We start from the raw sequence: 15,244 nt of genomic DNA, 5'->3' as shown, positions 1-15,244 counted from the left end.
AAAACTCAACTGTTTAACTCTAGGGGAGTTGGAAAATGAGCCTATTTTCAAAAATAATGGCGTGTTCCTTTAAAATGCTGCATTAATATGCTTGAACTGTGCTATGATTTATGCATATGCATATTCATGTATATTCATATTCACATATTCATACTCAGTGTGTGTGTGTGTTTAATAACCAGGTGCAGTCTCGCAAGTTCCAGTGCTCTCTTTCCCCATATGAGTTATTGATCCGGTTGTTAAAACGGACAGTTTGAGTGTAGTGAGTCTAATTAGCAGTATTCCCATTTCCATCGTCGAGAAAGAAGGTGGTAAAGGGCAGAAGGAAGAAAGCATGCAGCAAACATGGCCTAAGTGGCAGAAAGAATGGGAGCGTGACTGGAATGACTGCTGTTCCCACTTCTGCATGCATGTGTGTTCTCTTGTGTAACATGTTCATTTCATGCCCCTCAGGTGCTGAAAGAGAGCGGACCCCCACACATGAAGAGCTTCCTCACATGTGTGACGGTGGGAGAGTTCTCAGCCGAGGGTGAGGGGAATAGCAAGAAACTCTCCAAAAAGAGAGCGGCCCTTTCCATCCTACAGGAACTGAAGAAACTGCCAGTCCTTCCTGTTGTGGAGAAACCCAAAGTGCATTACAAGAAGCGGCCCAAGACCGTATTAAAGGTGGGTTGACTTAGGAGCAGATCCAATAGTAGTGCTACTTCCTTAAGATTCCAGAGTGGTGGCTGTTACTGGAATATTACATCAATGTTTTAGTTCACTAGAATTCTATGCATTATTATGGGATGTATTTTGGGAAGTCTAAATGTAAACTGTGTAATTTCTGTGCTACTAGCAGCATCAAAAGAAATTGCCAAAATAAAGGCTGTGTTTTTGTCCTTATGTAAATTCTAAAAGCTACTGTACCAACAACCAGTGATTGCATATGGCTCAATTTCTCTTGTCAATATAATTTTTTAAGTTAAAAAATAAAGTAATATTGTGATTATTACAATTGAATATTCTTACCTTGAACGGCGTTCGCTCGCTTGTGGAGGAGGAAGGCAAGTGTCAGAGTCACAACATATCCTACAATAGTAGAAACGCAAAGCGCTGTCAGCGGCAGACCAAGACCGAATGATTGGCGCGCCAGCGGGCAAAATAGCGAAAGATAAAGTTCAGATGTAACTGAGCAAGTCACTTCAACACTTCACACACTGCAACACATTTTGTCTTTGAGACCACAAAATGCTACGTGCTAACCACTAGCCTTCAATGCTAATAGCTTAGCTTGGCTATCTGTTTACAAATAGCTCAAAATGGCGCTGGCGGGCTGAAAGTTACCCCGGAAAAGGGTTGCTTCGACTTCCGGGTTACGACTGTTACTATCGTGACGTACACAGCATTCGCATGTGAGCTGGGTTGTCAGTGAGACGTCAGCGCGTCTCGCACTACACAACCGACCCAGAATATTGGAATCATGTGCTGGGGTGATTAGTTTAGATCTCATGCTGGTTGATTCCATGCATATCAGTGTCTGTTATGGGTAGAAATCCTACACAATTTAAAACAACAGTTTTCTATTTGAATATATTTTAAATGTAATTTATTCCTGAAATCACAAAGCTGAATTTTCAGCAGCCATTACTCCAGTTTTGTGTCACATGATCCTTCAGAAATCATTCTAATATGCTGATTTGGTGCTTAAGAAACATTTCTTATTATCAATGTTGAAAACAGTTGTGTTGCCTTTGCTTAATTGAGAGCTATAAATTTTAATATTTATTAGATTAAAAAAAATAACAACTTCTAATTTAAGTGAACTTAAAACAATCTTCACATAAACCCATTATAATAAATGTCATATTTAGCTACCTGCGCCCTTCAGCAAGTAGGAATATACAGAAATTCAATACAATTATCAAACACTAAATTCTAAATTAAATATAGATGAATCCTTAAAGTTGCAAAAGTTATTGATTTCCTCTTTTTTTCTTTTGTTCTTTGATTAACAGACAGCTGGGTTATTAGGTTATTTTGGCTGCTTTAAGAGCTGCCACAGCTGAACCTGACACGGATCTGACACGCATCGTATTTTCTCACAACTCTTTACTTTTTCTAGCATGCTTCAGGTCTTAGAGTCTCTACTAATGAGCTGACGAGTTGAATCGGGTGTGTTAGATGAAGGTGCTGGGGTGCTGCAGGACAGTTTTGAAAACCACTGCATTTCAGAGACAGGTTCTTAAATGTGACTCGTATATAACAGATACTTACATACATGCACCGTTTTAAGGCAGCTTTAATCGCCTTTTTGGTAACTTCATGACCTAACTGACGACATAACTACGACATTGCATGCTCATAGTTTCATTTACACTTTAATATGAATTGATACAGGCTACAGCATTCGCCGCCGCATTTGTGTGTGCAATTGAAGAGCACATGCTACGAGCACAGTATAATGACATGATTGTAAAAATAGTTTTTGCTGACATATGGCCTGACGATGTCTCATCTAACCGCAGTTCACTATCATTCTACTGATGTTCCCTCGTCACCTGTACCTTTTCCGCGCTCGTTTGACTAAAGCCTGGCACTGAGGTGAAGAGTGCGCGTCTGAAAGTCTCCTGTTTGATATGGTCGTAAAGACGTTCTGCGTCTAAATAAACGCAATTCTTTTCAAGAAAAAAGAGACAGAAGCAGTAGTTGTGAGTGGGGAGGGGTATATATATATATGTATATATACACACACACACACACACACACAGTGGAGACCAAAATTAGAGAACAATCTATAAATACATGATTTTCTCTAAAATATTGTTAATCTTCGTCGCTCAAAATTTGAAGGAATATTAGCTGTGGTATACCACTTATCCACTTACATGTTTGACAAAATAACCAAGGCATTTAAAAAAAAAAACTTTATTTTGTGGAAAACACAGTGATCAGAATTAGAGAACAGTAACAACTGTAGCACGAAAGAAGATTACAACTAAAATATTGGAGGGTTACAGCTGTCAGAAATTAGTAGGAAGTGTACAGGCCCTTATTTTGAGTTACTTCAGCACATCTGCGGCCGCAGGATATCACTAGTTTCTCACACTGCGCTGGTGTGATCTTGGTCCACTCTTCTTCCAGTCTCTTCCATAGTTCGGTAACTGTAGTGGGTTTCTTAGCCACAACTTTGTCGCCAAGGATTTTCCAGAGATTTTCAGTCAGGTTTAAATAAGGACTCTGGGCCGGCCATTTCATTATTTCAGTGTTCTTGACTTCAAGGAACTGCTTTACTAGTTTTGCAGTGTGACGGGGGCATTATCTTGCATGAAAATTGCAGGCTGATTTGGGAGATGCTTGCAGGGAAGGAACCGCATGTTGCTGAAGGAGATTCTGATAAACATTTGCATTCACCCTGCCATGTAGCTGTAGAAGAGGCCCAATTCCTGCTGCAGAAAACATCCACCAAACCATGACACTTCCTCCTACACCTTTCACTGACTTCTTTATGCACTTGGGTTTCAGTCTTTCCCCAGTTTGATGCCAAACAAAATGTTTCCCACCTGACCCAAATAAATTAAACTTGCTCTCATCACTAAAGTGAACTTTGGACCAGTTCTCCTTTCTCCACACAACATGCTCCTCAGCAAAGATGAGCCTAGCCTTTTGATTCTTTCTGCTGATGTGAGGCTTGGTCCAGGCCCGGCACCAGAGGGGGGGCTGGGGGGGCTTGGCCCCCCCATGGACATCCCTGTGCCCCCCTTCGGACCGAGGGGGACGGTCGGACTTGAGTTTAGCGTGTATTATAGTCTTACTCATACAACTGCATGCTGTTGCTTCTGATTGCTTTTAGATGGAAAAGCTGCCCATAACTCCTGGTCTAGGATGTGTTTTCTTCGTAATAATAGCATAATGAAATAGATTTGGCATACAATCCAGTGTTTGCCTTTAGATGGAAAAGCTGCCCATAACTCCTGGTCTAGGATGTGTTTTCTTCGTAATAATAGCATAATGAAATAGATTTGGCATACAATCCAGTGTATCTGCCCTTCTGCTTTGGAGAGCGTTAAATTATTCTACAATGCATTTTCGCAGCGGTGAGCAATGTAGCCAATCACAAACATGTTTGTTGATTTCTAAAGCGCAATGGCCAATCAGAGGTGTTTAGGCTGGAATCCACGCACTCACTGCTCCAGTCACCGTTTTTTGTCCAGTGCTGAGTTCTATCATGCGTGTAACTTCTTTCTAACAAAGACATTAAAACAGTTTTTTTTTTTTTTTTTTTTTTAACTTTGTTGGATCGTGATGAATGGGTGACAGTTTTTAATACATTTAAAGGGAGCACTCTTTGCATGCTGTATACGATAATATATTCAGAATTTAAATAAAACTTTTGTTTTTCATGCTTCACAAGCGGCCACGTATGACACAGAGATAGCAGCTACTACACTATATAGAAAAAGATAATCATTTCAGAAGCACAGATGTGATTCTGCAACAGAGCCTGGTCCAAAGGCAGGATTTAGGTAAGAAAACGGTTATTATTTGTATTGGCTGCCACGCCAAATCATGCACAGCTGCTTGCTTTTCTGTTTAATTTAACTGTGTTTCTGTGAACACACACATATATATATATATATATATATATGCTTTAATAACAAATAATTGTAGCCTAACACTTTAAAATAAGGTTCGATTAGTTAATGTTAATGTATTAAAGTGTTAGTTAATTATTGTAAATTGTTACCTAAATAATGTATTTCGAGCGTTCACTTGAAAAAAATATGAACCCTTCTGAAGCCTTCATATGGACAACCTCCTGTCACAGGCTTTCAGTCACCTAAGAGCAGGGCGCCATTTTGCAATCTCAGTGAAAATTGGAGGAATGCTGCCGAAATATTTATGAAATAAACTTAAAAAACTGCCCTTCTACTCCTGTTAGAATAACTTCAAATAAAATTAAGCAATGACCTTGAATTTTAGGAAAGTGTTGGTTGTTCTCTAATTTAGATCTCCACTGTACACACACACACACACATATATTCTAAATGTTCTGGAGCCATACCATAGTTTTTTGTTTTTGTTTTGTTGTGATAAACAGATTGAAATTAATGTCATATTCATTGAAAATCTTTGTAATTTTGGAGTTTGACAGACCCAATCCAAATTTATTCTCTCACTTAGTCAGTCACTCATTCACACACGCTCATTCACTCTTTTGTCATTCTCCTGACAAGGGTTACTGACGAGAACATTAACCAGCCATCCATCTGTCCCTCTACTGCTTTATCTGTATCTCTCATCCTTGTTCTCATTTGCTTTTTAGTTCTCAATTTCTCTCTCAGACAGGACCAGAGTATGGACAGGGCATGAACCCTATTAGCAGACTGGCTCAGATTCAACAGGCCAGAAAGGAGAAGGAGCCCGAATATATGCTGCTTTCAGAGAGAGGAATGCCTCGCCGGAGAGAATTCATCATGCAGGTAAATTTAATAAGAGAGGGAATCAGGAGGTGTAAAGTAAAAGAAAAATGTTAAGGCTGAGAGGGGGAGTGAAGGACAGATGAGTCCTGCACAAACACTGATAACCTCCCACTGTGCAATCTGTCTTAATCAGAAAGACTGTCACCTCCTCCGGCTCTGATTACCACTGACCTTCAGCTCTTTCAAAGTCAGGCAGAGACTCTTTTGACACGTGCACACACACACTTGCTGTCTGCTCTTGGAAATTTCATCTCATTGCAGAAGTTAATGGATAATTAGTCTTAATTTAGATCATTTAGGTGACAACAGTAATTTTCCTATGTAGGCCCAAGCACATTTCAAAGCTTTAACACACAACTTGCAAAATCCTCTGCCTAGCTCAACATGCATGTGCATTTATGCCCTTGGCCTCTTGCATGAAGGTATGCAAATCCCAGGTTTGCATGAAAGTTGATTATTCGCTTGGATATAAATGTAAAAATAAAAATAAACCCATTTTTTTCTGATTGTTCACTGCATCACACATTTGCTCTTAGCACACATCACATCACATCACTGGCTGGTGTCCACTGGTTTATTACAGGTCATTAAAACAACAATAACTATACTGCTGGCTGCCCAATGAAAAAACTTTACCTCATACAGTAAAAATGAACCCCCTGTAGCCATAAGAGCAGTGCTTAGTCCCTATGAACAAAGACGCAAAAATACCAGCAGAATTGGCTCTAAATCACCTTGGATTTCCACATATGTTTTGAAATGCCTCCTACTTGGATCTGCTTTTGGTCTCTAGTTTTGGATCAAAGATCAGAACTCATGCAACTTAGTTGACTTGCACTTGTTAGTTGAACATTGTGTAGTATAGTAGTTTGAAGCACAGTAAATTTGAGCAGAATAGAGTAGAATCAAGTAGAGTATAGTAGTGTAGTATAAAAGTATAGAGTGCCATAGATTGGAGTTAAATAGAACAGTATAGATTGGAATTGAGTAGAGTTATATGGAGTAGTATTAAAAGGGTAGATTTGTATAGAATTGTATGGAATAGAGTAGATTAGATAGGGTAGCATATAGCAGATATAGTAGTATAGAGTATTATAGATTAGAGTTAAAAGGGTAAATTAAATATGGTAGAATAGATTTGTGTAGAGTAGTGGCGAGTTCAGGAAGTAGAGTAAACATGGTAGAGAGTAGACAGGATAAAGTTGGATAGAGTTGTATAAAGTAGGGTAGATGGAAACAGATCTGAGTTAAATAGAATAAAATGGTGCAGAGTAGTACATAGATGAATGGAGTTTTGTAGACTATAGGGTTGGGCCGATAGACGATGCTATCATCCATCGCCGATGGCTGACAGACTTCAAGGTAAACTCATCCGCGGATGTGCGTGGACGGACGAGCTCGACACGTGCGCAGTATCACCTACTGGACTCACTTTGACTCAGCATTCACCTGGTGCCTGCACTGTTGTACGTGGACCGTGCTCGCAGTCACAAAAATTGGGCTGCACACGGACGAAAATCAACCCCCCCCCCTCCTCCCCCGATATCATCGTCCATTGTGATGTTTCGCTGTAGACATTATCCGATGTCAATTTGGTAGACATCGCCCAAACTTTGTAGACTAGATAGGATGGATTGAGTAGCGTAGATAGGATAGAGTTGTATGGAGTAGACTTGTGTAGAGCTATACAGAGTAGAGTAGAGCTATACAAAGTAAAGGCTTATAGAATAGGGTAGAATAGAGAGGATGGATTAAATAGAGTTAACAGGAAAGGGTAAATTTGTATAGTATAGTGTAGAGTAGGGTAGAAGTGTATAGAGTAGGGTGTAGGGATGTAGAGTAAGGTTGAAATAATAGAATTAGAATAGAAAGGATCATCCTTTAGTAAATCCATTTAGTAAATTTGTACAGTTTAGAGTTGTATAGAGTGGTGAAGAGATGCATAGAGTAGGGTGGAGGTATATAGAGTAAGGTTGAAGTTATAAGAGTAGGGTAGAATAGATAGGATGGATTGAGTAAAGTAAATAGAGTACATTTATTTAGTAAATTTGTACACATTTAAGTACATTTGTATAGTTTAGAGTTGTATAGATTGGTGTAGAGATGTACAGTATAGAGTAAGTTAGAGGTATGTAGAGTAAGGTTGAAGTAATAAGAGTAGGGTAGAATAGATAGGATGGATTGAGTAGAGTAAATAGAGTACATTTATTTAGTAAATTTGTACAAATTCAAGTAAATTTCCATAGTTTAGAGTTGTATAGAGATGTATAGAGTAGGGTAGAGGTGAATAGAGTAAGGTTGAATATAGAGTACAGTAGAATAGATAGGGTAGATGTGAGCAGATCAAAATAGTTTGGTGAAGAGTAGTACATAGTTGAATAGAGTTTTGCAGACTAGATATGTTGAATAGAGTGTAGAGTTGTATGAAGTAGAGTGATTTGGAGCTCTATAGAACAGATAGATTGGATAGATAAGAGCAGATCCGAGTTAAAAAAAATAGTATTGAATGAAGTAGTACTTAGTTGAATGGTTGTGTAGACTGGATAGGATGGGTTGAGTGTGGTAGACTGGATAGAGTAGATTGGTATAGAATAGTGAGTTGTTTTGAGTGGAGTAATCAGGGTGGATTAGAATAGACTCAGAGTTAAATAAAATAGTCTTGTGTAAAGTAGTACAGAGTTAATGGAGTTGTGTAAATAGGACAGGATGTATTGGAGTAGAGTCGAAGGGATATTGTAGAGCTGAATAAAGGGAGGGAAACTTTTCAGCAGCAGAAATAGTATACTGAACACTGTAGTAAATAAAAAAAAAATCATGTTGAGTCTCATTCTGAATGATCCGTCAGAGGCTTATTCCGCTATCCCCACACTCATAAACAAGAATCAAGCAGCATCCAAGTTGGAGAAGTTTCTCTTCTCTGTCTCCCGTCCGATAATCCCTCGCTTTAAAGCACTCCGAGCATCTCTGAGCGTGCGGTAACACAGCCTCTAACTGATTCTCCATGCTCCTTTCACTGTCGCATTAGAGTCTGCTTGTGTGTGTTTCTTTTGTGTTGCCCAGTCGCTTCTGAAATTTCCACATGGTTCACTCTCTGGTCTGTGGGCATCACTACGTGTCTGTTTTCAGGCCCACACCATCTCTCCCCACCTGCTGCTTTGCTCCTAATAAATATGAAAAGATGGTTGTCTAGGTTTAGAGATGGTTTGACAACAAAATGTATTTATCTTTTAAAATTATTTGACATTATAGTACTTTCGACTGGGCGTTGATTGTGCTTTCCAGTTTCAGACTTTTCTTTTATTATTTAAGTAGTTTCATAGCCTATATAGACCATTTTCAGCTTCAGATGTATTATTGTTGCTTATTATATTAACAATACTGTTTTTTATTTTATCTGTAGGAAAGGCAAAAACATTCAATTTAATTTAATTTAGCTGTCATTTAGTCATTGGTACTACTAATTGTCACTCAGTTACAATTTTACATTAATGGTGGACATCTAGACAGCTTTAAACATCTACCACTGTATGTGTGTTTGTTGACAGGTGAAAGTAGGTACCGAGGTGACCACAGGAACTGGTCCCAATAAGAAAGTGGCCAAGCGCAATGCAGCTGAGGCCATGCTGCTTCAACTGGGCTACAAGGCATCTTCACCATTACAGAACACTCTGGAAAAGGTCAGTTTCAATCAAACTGCTTTGAAACTTTTAAACTATAACTGCTAGTAACTATTAAGCTTAGGTTGCATATTTAGTGTCTTAGTCAGTGTTCATAATTTTAGAACACATTTTACACAATTCAAATAATAAAACAAAAATGTAAATAAGCAGTATAATATAATTATATAAGTAAATAAATTATATAGTAAATATATAGTGAAATAAAAAGAATATACAAGTCATTTAATTAAACATTTATACTTTATATATTTTACTACTAAAAAGTGATTATTTGAATTATTGTGATGACAATTATGACAGCAATAATTATTTTTAATTTATTTTTTTTAACTGGATATTTGAAACAGACCACCAAAAAGGGAAAAAAATAAACTTTTTGCTAAAATGTTTCAGACTTTCTTTTTTATTGTGTCATAAAAAAAAATATTTTTTTACATTTTGGTAACATTTCTATTAGATGTCTCTCATTTAGCAAACTAATTGTCGTAGTAAAGTAAATAAATTAAAAAAGAAACATCCATCTAGATTTTTAATCATTTATGCCACTACAAAAAAGTGAATTTTATTAGGATGACAACGATGACAAAAATTAATTTGTTGTTTTTGACCTGGTTATTATAGGAGGAAAAAATGCTAAAATGCAAAAAAAAAAAATAAGGAAAACTTTTTATCCTTTTAAGGGATAAAAATGATAAATTGTTTGAGACTTACAAAAAAAATCATTTTTAGGGAAAAAAAATGCTAAAATGTTTGAGACTTACCGATTAATACTGTCAAAAATGTAACATTTTTATGAGATTATTTTGTAGCACCAACATTTAATTCAGTGTTTTTACATGTAGGTATCACTTCTCTTAGATGTTTTTCATTTATCGAGTTAGTTATCCCATTTTGTCGCCACATTCAGTGGGGGGGGGGCTATTAATGAGCAAGTATGTGGATGTATATGTTTGTATCATCACGCTGCTTCCTGTTTCAGTGCGCACAACCTTAATCTTTAAATCTCCCATCTACTTAGTCTTTGCAAGTTAGTGACGCTTATGTCGTGATGTCTCAATTTGGTAGCAGTTCTCCCTTAATTCTCTAATGGAAACAAGGGAAAGCGACTTGTCTGACACGCATAAAAAGGGGTTTGCTAAACCGGCCCTCTGTATCTCTCTCTCCATTTCTTCCCGCTCCTCTATTATCTTAACATTGGCCACAGATGGACAACAAAGGCTGGAATGGACAAAGGGCTGCTTTTCCTGAAACAACGACCAACAGTAAGTGTTTTTCTCTCCGTCTGTGTTCCCCAGTGTAGGTGATGCCGGGCCGTTTAATCTATCTGACTGATTAATAAGGAACCGAGTCGGCTCAATCACAAACTCGCTTCTGTGGAGAGCCTGTGAATTCCTCCTATTCACGCAGACTTATGTGCTTTCCCAGGGGGTCTGTGAGACCACAGTATTACACACTCGCTCACACATTAACCACCCAAACACTTTTCCAGGGTACAACCGTGGTCTTCCAGACGGGTTTGCAGCCACACAAACATATCCATTTTCATGCCATGCTCGGCTAAGGGTTCTGCAGATCTCTTAGGACTGAAGTTCTGAGAAATAAGGTCTCAATTAGGTCCTCAAATGATCCCATTGTGTCAAAGAACTTTTAATGGGTACTCTCTTTAGCACCTGTTTACAACTCCTACAAAATAACATTATGATGCAAATCATTGAACTATGTTATAATGACCATTAATGTCTGTATAGCATACAGATACCCGATTAGCCTAATAGCTTATACACTATGCATGCACTTACCTTAAATGTAATAACAACCATTTTTAATGTAATTATGTAAATGTTAAAAGTCCAGATATTTCAGTTATTAGGAGAAAAATGTAATAAATGAAAATGTAAATTAAAATTATTTTATAGATTTATGTATTCGAGGAATAGTGCACCCAGAAACGAAAATTTGCCAAAAAATTTACTCGCTATCAGGCCATCCAAGATGTAGATGAGTTTGTTCATCAGAACCGATCTGGAGAAATTTAGCAGTACATCACTTGCTCACCAGTGGGTCCTCTGCAGTAAATGGGTGCCATCAGAATGAGACTAATCAAAATAATCCACAAATAATAAGCTGTTTTTGTAGGAAACAAATCCATCACTAATCCATTATAACACTTCCTCCAGTGAAAAAGTCTATCCCCTGTTGTCCTCTCATATCACTTATATGCACTATATAGTAAGCAATTCTATACATATTTTAAATTGATGTTGTTAGTGTGTGCTTGTTATAACTATTACCTGAAAATTGACGGAGACCTGATTTCAAGGAAGGACAATTTCTCACAACATCGGCCCATGATTCTCAGCTCTGACTTTGAGAGATGGGAAATGACTGAGAACTGGCTATTTTCCTGCACAGCCTTCTTGCAAACAAACATAGCACATCGCTGTCTTTGTTTATGAGCTTTGAAAATATATTTTAACATCCAAAGTAATTCATATCACTGTCTTATGCAATCACAAGCTGCTTTGATGTGGTTAGAAGTTGTGTAGCGAATAAAAATCATAGCAGTCAATTCACACATGAGATTTGTAAATAAAATCATTTTAGACAGATGGAGAAAACAAACAGAATTAAGACATACTCAGAGTGTCTGTCATTTGAGCATCTCTGTAAACAGCTTTGTGATTATAATGGCAGTGATCTAGATTTGTTTTGCATCAGTCTTGCCAGACTGAGTTGTTGTTGTTGTTGTGAACTTGCAGACATTATTACACCCCTGGCCTCTGCCGTTATTGGGTCCTGATTAAATTTTTTTCAAAAAAAAAAATTCTGGTATGGAAATGTGCAGATACATGGCACTTGAGTTGAGGATTATATGAAATCGCATGATAACAAACAATTTAAATCATTGTCAAATGCTAAATCAGACATGCAGGTTGCAGGAACGGTAATGCAGAGTGAAATGACCAGTATCCTTGTGCATACAACTTTCTTCAGTGAGTTTTCAATGACCGCATTGCGTAATTAAGCAGTTTTGTTGCTTACTTGATTTGAAGCATTCCATTTGACAACTGTTTTGGATGAATCTATGAAAACAACAGCTTTTCTAAATCATCTCTAAATCAGGTCACTCTTGGTCTAATGTTGGAGCATATTTGAACTATCTATGTAGTGACATTCCTGGAACTTGCACACGCGCTGACAAAAGCTCTTGGCTGATGGAAAAACCTTTATTATAGCGCTAGTGGCAAGCAGTTAATTTTCTTCCCCACCATTCTACAGCTAATTCAGCCTGAACCGCTTGACGTACTGTACGTTCAGACTTTTTGAAAAATAATTTCTGCCTTATATGTGCTCTCTGTTGTCTGTCTTTATAGGCTTTAAACTTTTGTAAAATTGTGCTTTTGTAAAATTACAAGCTTCAAATTTTTGATTTTGAGTCCTTCAAAATTTGGCCTCTTTGACTAACCTTGATTTTTGCTTTTTGTTAAGAAAACGAGGGAGCGTTCTACATATATATATTAGAATAGTTCACCCAAAAATGAAAATTTTCTGAAAATGTACTCACCCGGAAGTTGTTCCAAACCAGTTTCTTTCATCTGTTGAACATTAAAGAAGACATTTTGAAGAATGTGAGTAACGAAGCAGTTTCTGGTCTCCATTGACTTCCATAGTATGAAAAAAGTGAATGGGGACCAAAAACTTCTTCAAAATATCTTTTTTAATGTTCAACAGAAGAAAGAAATTCATACAGGTTCGAAACAACTTGGTTGAGAAAGTGATGAGAGAATTTTCATTTTTGAGTGAACTATCCCTTTACCTTGAATCCAGAATATTCCTTTAAGCTTCTGTTGCAGTGCTGAATTGATTTTTACGCACGACAGAAATGCTGCATCTGAAGCGGAATTTATACAGAATTTATACCATTTGGACTCACTTTTCAATACTGCACTAATGCAGCATAAATTTGCTGTTAAAACACAATTATCCATCTCTCTCTTCATCTGTTTTTTTCTTTTGGCCTTTGCTCTGTTTTGGAGAGGATCCATTATCTAGCTCAGCTGTATTGCACTGGTGTTGTTAGACTCCGTCTATCTCCTAATTGACTTCACAGACTTTCTCAACAATGTCAGAATAATGCTGGTTAATTTATGGTTCCTGAGATCTGCCAGGGAGAGAATCAACGGCTCTAAGGGGTGTAAACTCAATTCAGAGCAGATGTACATGTCACTGACCTGCAAACTCAGTTTTTCCTTTCCACCCTTGTGAACACAGAACCAGGCTCTCTAAAGCAGATTTATGATACCTTGTCCATCGCTGCAGTGTACAGATTTATCTCAACTCCACAGTCCTGTGGACTCTGAAATACTCTCACCAGTTGTCCAGCAGTGTATATACAGTACATGCATCACAGGAGAATTGTAAAAAATTTTTGATCGTTTACACCAGTGTCATTTTCACCCCCACCTCAAATTATGTCTTTAATTGCGTTTTATAATGGAAGTGATGGTGATGGAAATTACTTTTTAAACATTTTTTAAATAAGATGGCCAGCTAATTTCGTAGCTAGCATTTTATGTGTCTTAAATAAAACTATATATAATATTTACACACTTTTGGCATCATTTGACAAAGTTACACCAATAATAATACTCTGGTTACTAATGATATTTACCTTGTTTTTACATTCATTTCTTCATATTTCATCTCAAACTCTTGATCACTGTTACTGTTTTCTCTGTTAAACAGGTACACAAACTGTTGAACTTAGTTAGGGTCAGACTTGCTGGTTTTGTTTTGATAGAAATTATGCCGCATAAATGCAGGGCTCGCAAAATCGCTTGCCCGACGTCTCGGGGCTATTGTGTTTTCCAGTCGGGCTACCAAAATGTATCACCACTCTGCCCGATGGGCTATCTTAAATACAGATCTCCCGCGGGTCCTTAAAAACTCATAAAGTGAGTTGTATCAAACTTAAGGCCATAAAAAGTTTTAAATATGTTAAATGGTATAAGAAACGTCTTAACTGTAATTTCAAGAGGTCTTACAGTTGGGGACGGAAAGACAAGAGTCGCGATACGGCTGAATAAACTTCAAAAGGCAATGATGTCATTGAATAAATATAAGCGCTAAATGCAGATCTCCCACGGGTCCTTAAAAACTCCTAAAGTCCTAAAGTGAGTTGTATCAAACTTAAGGCCATAAAAAGTTTTAAATATGTTAAATGGTATAAGAAACGTCTTAACTGTAATTTCAAGAGGTCTTACAGTTGGGGACGGAAAGACAAGAGTCGCGATACGGCTGAATAAACTTCAAAAGGCAATGATGTCATTGAATAAATATAAGCGCTGCACGTTTCAAGTCAAAACACGGTGCGGATGTCTTTATTTGAATGTATCTGAAGGCAACCGACTGTCCTCAGAAACGTGTCGTTGGCATTTTAATTTCATTTTACCTATAATTCCTGATAAAGCAGCGTTTATGAGCGCGGAGCTGCTTTGTGTACAGCCGTTACCGGGGAAACCACAGTATTTAAGTGCTCCTAAAGCGCCACCTTGCGGCGGAGAATGAATTTGCATTTCCAACAAGCCTTTCTTTGTGATTATGGTCAGATCAATGTAAATATCAACTCATGTTTTTACGCAGCAAATACAGAGTTGTAAATGAGAAAGAAGTTAATGTGCCTTCTAAAAATCTAAACACATAAGCCTGTATCTGAACTGTAAATCATGTAATTTTATGGCTCAGTACTGTATGTTTCCACAGACATTGTCCAACCCCACTCATACTGTGTTTATTTTACTCGTGCAGCTCTTAAAATGGGTCATAAATTGCCTTAAATAAATTTTTTAAAATTCTACAGATACCCTGTAAATAGTGAAATAAAATTCCTTCCTTCATATTTGTTGATATTTGTGTATTGAAAATATTTTTGATTGACATTTAAACTCCTATATGATTTTCTATATATATATTTTTTTATATATATATATATAGAATATATATTTATTTATTTGGGCTAGTTAAATTCATTTTCGGGCTCCCAAAATCTGAAGAGTACCTGCCCGAAGGGCTACCAGGGATTTTGAAATTTTGCGAGCCCTG

The 15,244-nt window shown here is 37.4% G+C and overlaps 1 protein-coding gene across 3 annotated transcripts in view; it reads left to right on the top strand.

Moving 5' to 3' along the window:
- stau2 (staufen double-stranded RNA binding protein 2) overlaps nt 1–15,244 on the top strand; it is a 163,524-nt gene that overhangs the window by 67,406 nt on the left and 80,874 nt on the right. For all 3 annotated transcript variants that reach the window (XM_016446089.1, XM_016446090.1, XM_016446088.1), the window contains exons 8-11: nt 454–666; nt 5,325–5,462; nt 9,008–9,139; nt 10,347–10,404. In XM_016446089.1, coding sequence (XP_016301575.1) covers nt 454–666; nt 5,325–5,462; nt 9,008–9,139; nt 10,347–10,404 — 541 coding nt within the window. The remainder of the gene's footprint in view (nt 1–453; nt 667–5,324; nt 5,463–9,007; nt 9,140–10,346; nt 10,405–15,244) is intronic.

This window comes from Sinocyclocheilus anshuiensis, unplaced genomic scaffold (assembly GCF_001515605.1).
Source record: "Sinocyclocheilus anshuiensis isolate Anshui unplaced genomic scaffold, SAMN03320099.WGS_v1.1 scaffold7, whole genome shotgun sequence".
Taxonomy (NCBI): Eukaryota; Metazoa; Chordata; class Actinopteri; order Cypriniformes; family Cyprinidae; genus Sinocyclocheilus; species Sinocyclocheilus anshuiensis.
This window is presented reverse-complemented; position numbering and strand designations above follow the sequence as displayed.